General features: G+C 38.7%; 1 protein-coding gene across 1 annotated transcript in view; it reads right to left on the bottom strand.

The window, feature by feature from the left end:
- LOC106167995 (uncharacterized) overlaps nt 1-7,437 on the bottom strand; it is a 38,723-nt gene extending 31,286 nt beyond the window's left edge. Inside the window, exon 1 of the mRNA XM_087012021.1 lies at nt 6,914-7,437. Within this exon, the coding sequence (XP_086868147.1) occupies nt 6,914-6,916 (3 nt within the window). The 5' untranslated portion in view covers nt 6,917-7,437. The remainder of the gene's footprint in view (nt 1-6,913) is intronic.
- Between the last annotated feature and the right edge of the window lie 3,054 nt (nt 7,438-10,491).

The following is a 10,491-nucleotide window of genomic DNA, read 5'->3' as shown; positions in this document are numbered from 1 at the left end:
TAAAAGCCAAAACTGAGGGTGGCAACGTCAGTTGCATAAAGTCCACTGTCTCATCTCTCTTCCCTTAATATGCTATATATGATATTGAACAATTGTAACTTCATCGAACAAGCAAGCAGGTGAAAAGCACGGGAAATGATGATGATAAAAAACGTAAATTGACGTAAAGAGACTGAAATAAATAACAGAGAGGTGACTGCCATAAAAGCAAAAGACGTGTAACAGGAAGGGAAGTCCGCTAGGAACCGTAGTCCGTTTCCCATTACTTTCTTAGGGTGACATTCCTCCCATATACTAACCCCAGCTAATCAATATACTAATCATATGGGAGCCCGCGGACTTCCATTCCTAAAACTTACATTCTCGTTACACCTGGATTAGTTGTCCCTCTATAGTCACGCACACCATACCCGGATATATATATATATATATATATATATATATATATATATATATATATATATATATATATATATATATATATATATAATCAAGTTTTTGGTGTTTGCACATACTTGGAAAGTATGACTCGCATTGAAATACACAAAAAAATATGCGCAGGCAAATGAACAGACATTCAAAAACACATAATTCAGTCAACGAGGCACTATCTATCTACTTTTCACCAATGCATTCTTTTTATTAACATTTCCCTTTGCTTCAAAATGGTAAACCACAAAAGAGTATATATTTAGATTTTAATTGGCAAACTCCCACAGTGTGAATGAAATGTAGGCCTACTTTGCATCAGTTGTCAAATAAAGATCTCTTGTACCGGTGACATTCAAAGTTCATGTAAACGCCAACGCATACTTGGAAAGGACAGGTCATATAAGTACGCAGGTGCCAAGCTTCTTTTGAAAGTATAATTAGACTTTTGAAGGCTTTTGTTTAGCCTATTTCAACGTTCTTGGCAATGTTTTCTTGACTTATAGCAGGTCTTACCGAAATATTCTGAAATAAAGCCTATGAAAATTCCGTTTTTATGTATGGAAGACATGATCTAAAGCAAAACTGGCCTTTACAGCAAACGGTAAATATAAAAATGAAAAAGAAAAACTCCTGTCCGAAATGAAGCAGACGATGCGAGCAGTTGTCTACGCTTATAACCATGCAGAGTTCGTGGGATGAATGCAACTTGTTGTGCAGATATGTCGAGACGATAAAAAGACTACAGGTTGATTATTTATGCCAAGGTTGATCTGAAAAAAAAACTCTCTTTTTTTTCTCAACTAATTCCTGTAAGATATTATTCGATGTACATTCCTATATATAACCGTCTAAATCAGTCAGCCTCGCGTGCCCAAAGCAGGCATTCTACAATTTTGATATTAATAACTGACCCTCTGAGAACCGTGTCAAAGAAATTACAAACTAATCAGTCGTATGTTCTAGAGCATTTGTTATTTTGAAAAAGAAGGCTGCGGAGACCTCTTTGACACTTGATTATTATGCCCTTTTCTCTTCATTCAACGGTACGACAAAATTGATCTCTTCTGGCGTAGGTGGTTCGCTTTGTATGTCAGGTACTGATTCTTGACTTAGAAGTGATTAGTGTTAATCTTGAAACACTCCATTTATATCAACTATATTTGTCATTCGTCTTCAAACAGTTTAATCACGGTCGAAACAAGAGAAGGAGTCATTTGTCAGCATGGAACATGTATTTGAATCGGTTCGTATTACACGAGCAAAATACTGTATATCTACCTTGAATCAATCAAGCAGGACTGAAATAAGAAACAGAAGATTTACTTGCACCTTAACCAAACCACTCCACAAAATTCTAATGAACGTCTACTTTACGTCGGCTTGTAAAAAATGGACAATGATAAACTCATATTGGCCTTGATGATATAAGATAATAATTGATGATATAAGAGTGAATCTGTTGCTAAAGTGTTTACTGGATCTAATTTGTTGCTTTGACGTACGCAACTGATTTCGGTACGTTCTGATTTGTTCATTATCGGCTTTGATAATGCAGAATAAACATCGTCATAGTATGACATCATGCTGATGCATCAAAAATAAATAAATAAATAAAAAGCGGGGACAATTTTTCTAAGACGAATTGATAGCACGACAACAGCTGTTTGGGATGAAAATTGTAATATTGATACAGACGAATCTTCCTCACCTGAACAGCCATCAACATCGTCTTAACACCTATCGATTAAAACAACTTGTACTACAATCTGGTGTTAAGGAATATTCTTGAAAGGCTTACTGTCGACTCCATTGGTTAGGAGGCTATAAAATGTCTTTCTTTACAGAGCCATCGCCATTATGAGCTTACGTATATCTCAAAAACGAATATATGTAGACTAATATTTTGAAAAGCCCAAACGTAGGCACAAGGTTGTATTTTTTGCCCTTGCCGTCGACTGAGATTTAAATGATTTTCATGATAATATATTATACTAAGTTACGTCGGAAACAGGTCCTTATCTCATACCATTTACAAAGCCGCAACATTGACAATTTTAATTAAAACGCTCGGCCATTCTCTGTGCAGATCGAAGTATGTGTGGAGGTGAATAAAGCAACAGTAAAGGTCATTTGTGCTTTAAATGCGTTTACTTTTATTGCATTGATACTGATATCAGTATTTCACATAAAGAAACGGAGACAGCCATTTTAACCAAATGTAGGCCTCTATGACGTGTCGAACCTCCTTCAAGAACCAATCAAACCAGCCCATTCCACCAAGATAACTGCCGATCGATATATTACCAACGTTTTAACCAGATTGTAAGCAGATCTCAAGAAACTACCTAAGTGTATTTATGTAAATATATGTTTGTTTATCTCTTCAAACACATCTTGACTGTTTGAGTTAAATGTGAAAGAGGGAGAAGTCACCTTGGTAGTTGGTAGTTTTACCCATTTTGCACTTCTGAGTCCAATTCACGGTAGATAGGACTCTTGTCTGCATAACCATATGGAACATCGAGGAGCGGAGATACCACAGTTGAGGGTGTTGGGGTTTAGACTATTCCAATCCATGCATATAACAAATTTACACATTGTCAAAGAAGGCAATTTAGCAGTCTATCTAAAACAAATACTATCAGCAACAGATAAAAGCAGAAGCAAACACGATCTACGAATCATCACACGAAAAAAGCTCAGTTATAAGGGACTTAATTACAATTCCTTTCTGTATTCTAATTCATTATTTAGGAGTCCCGTCAAAAGGGTACATTTTTCTTACAGTAAAATGAGTACAAACCCAGTTGCAAGTGTATCAGAAATCTGATTGATGTTGACGCGATAAGAAAAGGTCAAAGAGAAGGTCATCGACATCTCTCCTGTTCGATTAGATAGATTCCTAACTGAATTACATTCTCTCTTGTGCAATTGGAATACAGTATATTACCATTGAACATAAACAAGATTGAAAGTTGGGAGTTGGGAGCCTTTGCATCCTAGCTGGCTTACGAATAAAACCCCATCAAATAAAGCGGAAATTTTATACTTTTACAGATATCAAAAAGATCTTCATTTATATCATTCTGTCAAAGCTCTGCACAACTACCATGAGACATGGAAAACGCTTACTTGGTCTGGCATCTCCCTGATCTGTGTCACGGCTAGGGGCTCATTCCCAATGAAACTATGGGTCTGTGTAGATCAATCCAACTCCGTAGGGACTCTCGATTAATTCAATCAGATTAAGAGAATAATATGCTTCCTCCCACAGAAAAGGTAGTAGTAATACGGGAACGTTGGAAACAAGAGGAAACTTGTTTATCTTTTAATTTGATTGCATTCAGCGATAGTCCCCGCGGAGTTGGATCGTTTTACGTAGACTGATAGTTTCAGTGGGAATGAGCCCTTAGGCTAGCCCAAGGGGGAATCCCGTTGGCCCTTTCATCGGATAAGGCCACCTGGAGCTTCTTCAAACCTGGCTACAGCGTTGCCAACGAGCAGCGCGCTACGTGGATTTGTTTGCCTGATGCAGAAAGCTTTGGGATGTCTTTTCCTGCATAGCATGTACACTGTATATACACTGTGCTTCGTGTTTTATTTTCTGTAAACAATTGTATACGTTTATGGTAGGTTAAATTCACTTTCAATTTCTCTTAGAAAACGTCTATATGTTTCCGATAATTTGCCCAAGTTTTCTAACATGGCTTGATATCCATAAAAGTATTATGCTACATGTACATCCTTTATAAATGCTACAAATTCGTTAAAGGTATTTGAACTAAAATTCCTGTATATGGTTCGCTTAAAAAGTAAGGAGATAGATGTATAACCCCGTTTCGCTTACTTATCAATACCAAGTAATATAGAGCGTGCCTTTCAATGACAACTGGCGTAATCTTTCTGCAATGTATCTAACCAGCCTTAACAATTAAGAAGTAAAGAATCGAGATTGGGCCACTCTCTGTTGTAATGAAGGACGTCACTCACTGGGCGAAGAAAATAATAACCATTTCATCCCAGACCGTACCGTCATCAGCATTTATTTAACAACAAATGCGGTTCTGGAAATTAGATTTAGCGGCAAGCGTGGGCAACGAGCAGACCGAGCAGACAAACATCGGCTGCGGGAATTAATTGTACTCATTACAAAACAAAATAGGAAACCTTATTTAAGAGTCGTAATTGAATCAAGGCCATTTTTATCTTACAATGACGTGCCTACACCAACGTTTCGGCACACGTTTATTTATATACCGAACTAATGAACAATTAAGCGTATCGTAAACTCACAGCATTCGTTACTGGGAAATATTTCCCCTGACATTGTGTAACTATGTATGCTACTCAGTCTATGCAACGGTATTAAAAACACACTGTTGTAATAGGCCTGGGAAAACCTATAGACGTGGCCTTATTCTTTCGCACCTGTTGTTATGTATCATTCATTTAATTGTTGCGATGTATTTACTGCGGACGGAAGGCCGCGTACGTTACTCTATGTAACCGTTTTTTAATCCTCCAACTCGTCCAAAATTACATGTATGATAGACTACGTTGCTGTCGGTCCAAGGTGTCGCTGCAAATTGATTATCGAATGAAACAATATAACTTTCACGGTAGCTGGCACTTTCCAGCAGCAGAACCCAAAAATATTGTTACTGCGTGTGCATTGGAGATGTTGCTCAAAGTCGAGGTTTGCGTATTGGGCGCTATATAAATGTGTGTGTGTGTGTGTGTGTGTGTATGTGAGAGAGAGAGAGAGAGAGAGAGAGAGAGAGAGAGAGATAAACGCAGTAGAAGGCAATACCATGACTTTAAAACAATTAAACAACATATCGATTTGGTGGGCGGGTGACGACGTTTTACCACCTTCACGCCAATTTAACACCAGAAACGATTATTGCTCTTTAACTGACCAAAATGCAGCTCAAACCCAATATTGTCAAACGGCCTCCATCAGCACGCTGTATTAGCAGTAATTGAGATTGAATCTGATTACCCAAGCAGCAGACCTCACGGAGTTATTGTAATGGGCGGTTAATATGATAGCTGAGTGACGCCAGGGACGCTGAGAGCTAAAGAATCAGTTCACTGGCTCTAGAGCGACCAGGGACTTGCCGTGGGGAATATATCAGAGGGGTTTGTCTTGAGGCAAATTCAATCCGAGAGCACATTCAGAACAGCGGACCAACATATTCGCATAACAAATTCGGCGACCCACTAAAAAGCTTGTTGCATAAATCCCGATCAGACTCTGAATAGATACCCCGCGGGGATAAGGCAACAAGCATTGGAGTGGGTCGGTCATATTTGATCCGCGGATCTGTTAGACCGCTGTTGTGAATGCGCTCTGAGTGAATCTATATGTACGCCTGAGAGGTATAGACACAGCCCGGGGGCCGCTATATGAGCCGAAATCATGCTCCAGTGGGATGTGTAATATGCGGTTGTCACCTTGGTGGTTGCAATTGAAAAGCATACTACCGGTAGTTATTAGGCAGCTGAGAACAAGTTGCTTCCATGGAAATTCTGATTAATTACTTAGAATTTCCTTCATTTCCAGGACTCGTTGCTTTCAGTAACCTTTTCAGTTAGTTTTACTTTAAAGATTCATCGTTCATATAATATGACACAATTGGTCTAAATCAAATAAAAGACAGTTGATAAATACTGAATAAAACAAGAGCTTTTTCAATAAACATGCCATAAGTTGGTACCGAAGAATAATTGCTTGGGTTTTTATTTCATGGGGCTTTAAAGCAGTTAACGGAAGCTCCCTGTGTGTGCATGTGTGCGTGCGTGTGTGTGTGTGTGTGTGTGTGTGTGTGTGCGTGCGTGCGTGCGTGTGGTCGGTGGTTTAAAGACTATTAATAGGAGGTGCACTCAAAATATTACGTGGACACAGAAACTACAGTGTCATGGATTTCTTCCCAAATATATGGCACTGGGGTTGAGATCTTGAATTTTTAGTGTGCCTCAGACAAGGCTCCCTGCATGACACTGAAATTGAGACATTCACCGCAATAAAGATCCACTCCCTTTTGAAGGTTTTGGTTAAAACTGTAGTTGCGCTCTTGACTTGAACACTTTTTAGAAATTAAGATTGAAAATATAAAACTCAAGGAGGTAATGCATTCAACATGTACACGTCTGGCCGAGGCTTGGGTAACCAATGTTGTCATGGTAACCAATGCTGTCATCTATGATTTAGATAATAGTTTCTTTAGGACGGTTCCTTCCTTACGTACGGATAAAAAAGCCCATGCCAAGTTAATCAATATTTCAAGTTGTACCATCCATGTTCAGGGCAGGGCGTAGGTGTGGGAGGGTGGTGGGAAGAAACGAGCATAATTGGGTGCTTGATTATTCGTGTCAGGATAGGGCAGCATCAAGGCGGTCACCGTTCATTTTCTTATTACCTATCCTTTTCTTCTAAAACTCCGGGTTTCCTGCTAATCCAACTATGCCCTAGACTTACCATTTTGCCTCGGGTCGCTGTTGGGTTGTCCACGTGCCTTGTACCGGATACGTGTCAGCCAGGAAAGCTTCCTATTCCAACCGCCTCCTGCAACCTATTTTTTTGTCTTCGCCTGGCCTGGTCGGATGGCAATGTATTTCCTAACCGAGTTTTTTTCCTCGTTTTTATTCCCTGAAGCCTTTTCTTATCTCTCACAGAATCTTATATTAGTCTTCAACGCCTTGGTACATGTACCTCTAACGGGGTTTCAATCTTTTTTACTTGAATCCTTTCCTAAATACCAATCTGTTTTTGATGTGTAACTTCTTAGTTTTTATTGTTTTTTTTTCTTTTCTAATCCTTTCCCTGCCAATCTGTTTCGCATATTAATCGCTTGGTATTATCCCACTGAAATAACTTGCGTTATCTCAAGCCGTTTCTCCAGATGATGATATTAAGTAGAACGACCTCTCATTATAAACACACGGTAGCCAGTATCATAACTAACCTCCCTGAAATCTTGTAAGGTATTTGCTGGCTTTTTAGCGCCAGGTGCTCTGACATAGCTTTGCCACAAACAGCGGGACGGGTATATATATATATATATATATATATATATATATATATATATATATATATATATATATATATATATATAAAAAGTAGTTAACACATGTTCTTTGCATCGGTTACCAGGTTACAATAGACATTTTCTGTATTAAATACCTCGTCTTGGATGAAAGATACCATTGCCTGTCTGTTTCTGGGATACCTCAGAAAAAAAAGGTGAAATGCCGGCTGAGAAAGTAAATATACCTTGTTACGAAAAGATCAAGATGATCAGAGCAGAGAGAAGGTACTTCGTGTGAGTTATTTGGTTACCTTTGGCCCAAATCATTTATGTTAAACCCAACTCAATTCCTTGCCTCCATAAATCAAGGGATGCCGGGGTGAAGATGATGTTTTTGTCCCAAAAATGATGTTTTTGTCCCAAAAATTCCCAATATTACGTCACTCGATGAAGTTGGAGCTGTGGTTCAAGCATAATTAGATGTTTTGAAGATACATTAAATGAATGCAACAGGAATAAAAAAACTTAGACCTTTAATTTAGGATAAAATCTCCAACCTGCAGTCCGACCTTAAGAGATCGAAGCATCCACCTGTGTGCTATTAACACAGTGCTATATCAGGTACATATGTAGACTGTACTTAGAGATCACAGCCAGGTGGTGTTTGAACGGATTAGGCACATTAAATATAGTAACAGAAACACAAGTAGGCCTCGTGTTCTGTGTAACCCCTGCGTTAATATTTTTTATTGGAGTTCCATTTTCTTCTTTTCAAATTGCAGGCTGGAAGACAAGGGAATGACACCCTAAAAATGAACATTTTTCAACGATTTGAGAAATAGATGAGACTTGAAACACAAAAATATCTGTTTATTTTAAAAAAATAATATTTTTTTTAAATATGGCTCAGTGCACATGTCATTGGAATCCACGGGCCCAGGCTTCCTAGATAAAGACGCGAGTAATAAGTGGGGAGGGGAGGGGGAGAGAAAGACTGCCACAGCTTTTGCTGATAATATTTTGCCCCCCCCCCCACCACCACCACCCCTAACACACACCCGTCCCCACCCCACTCGTGCATAAGAACGTGATTCTATATGGATATGTTCAATGTTCATGTGGAATACAGACAAGACTGACGTACGGCTAGATACTACACATGCCCATACACCGGGGAGATTGGTTAACTTGGCATGGCTTAGAATAATTTAATTCCCGCAAATTATACGATTCTGCAGGCCTTTAATTGTGCTTGATTGGAGAAATTGGATTTTGGTTTCTATGTGCAGTGGTTCTCTTACGTCAATCCTGTATGATGTGCATGTGTGTGTGTGTGTGTGTGTGTGTGTACGTGTGCCTGTGCATGTGTATGTGTGAGTTGAGTGCACGCATGCATATGTGTGTGTCTGTGTGTGTGTGAATAAGAAGACCTCACGATCAAAAAAGATCAAACTCTTCACATATCTAGCCATATCTTTTTTTTTCATTTTGGCATACTGTCAAATTAAATTCCACCATTAATATGTGTGTCTGTGCATTAAGGTTCCCGCCACTGTTGTTAAATTGCGGTAAAGCGTTACAGGCACATTTCCTTTCATTCCGTGACATAAAATTCGGTTTCTCATATTGGCACAGGTGATCATGAAATGTCATTAAAGCCCCGGAATAAGTTGTGGTCACAAATTTTAATCAGTTCATCTAGATCTGTCATTTTCTGCACGGCAGTGTATTATTTCCAGTCCATGTCTCCGCCTCAGGAAATTGGTTCGTCATAATCAACCAGTGCACAAACTGCCAAATCTTATCTCTCCCATCTATAGTGGTTTCAGTCTTGTAACAGTTAGGGTTAATTCTTGTCAGTAAAATCAGAATGAAAATATATGTGCAACTTGGCAACAATGTAGTTTTTAACCGAGTGTTGATTAGTTTTGGCACAGTTAAGATGATTCCAAGTTTATCTGTTATGCAATGTATGCTTTTAGTGCTCTATCGGAGTCAGATAATCTTCAGGAATTCGATAGCTATTCTCATTTTAGCCATTTCTCGGACTAGTTTTAACTTTTTAATTGAGTCTATATTTATCTGTTATGCCACGTATGCCTTTAGTACTCCATCTGAGTCAGATAATCTTGCCAGGAATTCGATAGATATTCTCATTTGACATATTTTAGTTGTTTCTATGTTTGAGAGACCATTCCCAGAGAATAGGTAGTAACTTTGGATCGATCTATCTCCAAGGGGGTTCTCACTATGTGTCGAGCGCCCACTGAAGCTGTTAGGGGGTAGTTAACTTAAAACTATCGTTAAGCAGTTTCAGTAAGCGTGCCACACATATGAGCCGTTTACACTTAAAGCAATTTAGCGAGAAACCCCTTGGAGATGGGTCGATCCAGTTAGATCGATCTAGGCATGGAATCCCAGTCTTACTGCTGTGACACATATTCCTTTGGTGTTTTATCTGAGTCGGAACCAATTTCCCCATGAATGTGTTAGATGTTCTCCCTGTAGGGCAATTGCACGTTTTGTTTCCATTCTTAATCTCCTCTCAAAAGTGATAGCTCTTATTTAAAAAGATTAAATCAGTTCTGGGTTGGTATCGTGGCTCTTCGGGTTTTTCTTGGTTTGACAATTCCGGCACGCTTCAAAGTTGTGGTTTAAAAATGACAATCAGCATTTTTCACTCTGGCTCACTCAGTACAACATTTTTTCGTCTAATTTTTTTTATTTTTAGAGAAGGAAACAAAACATCCAGTATATATAATTATATTGATTATTATTTTTCACAGTCAATATTTCATGTATCTTACATTTCTCACTATGGTTATTGTAAACAGAGAGTTTTATATTTGGCACGCCAGCAATGAGATAATTCTGAACATCATTCGTCTTGCATTTTGTCAAGATAAAAAGGAGGCACGTGCAGATGGTCATTGTGCTTCATTTGCGTGGGGTTTTACCTGTTTGGATAAAATATGAGATGCTCTACTTTTCGATGCGATTACGTGCAAAAGCAATCACCGATAAATCC

Source organism: Lingula anatina, chromosome 4 (assembly GCF_051362555.1).
Source record: "Lingula anatina isolate TDL-2025a chromosome 4, LinAna3.0, whole genome shotgun sequence".
Lineage (NCBI taxonomy): Eukaryota > Metazoa > Brachiopoda > Lingulata > Lingulida > Lingulidae > Lingula > Lingula anatina.
Note: the sequence above shows the minus strand (reverse complement) of the source record. Positions and strands in the feature narration are given on the sequence as shown.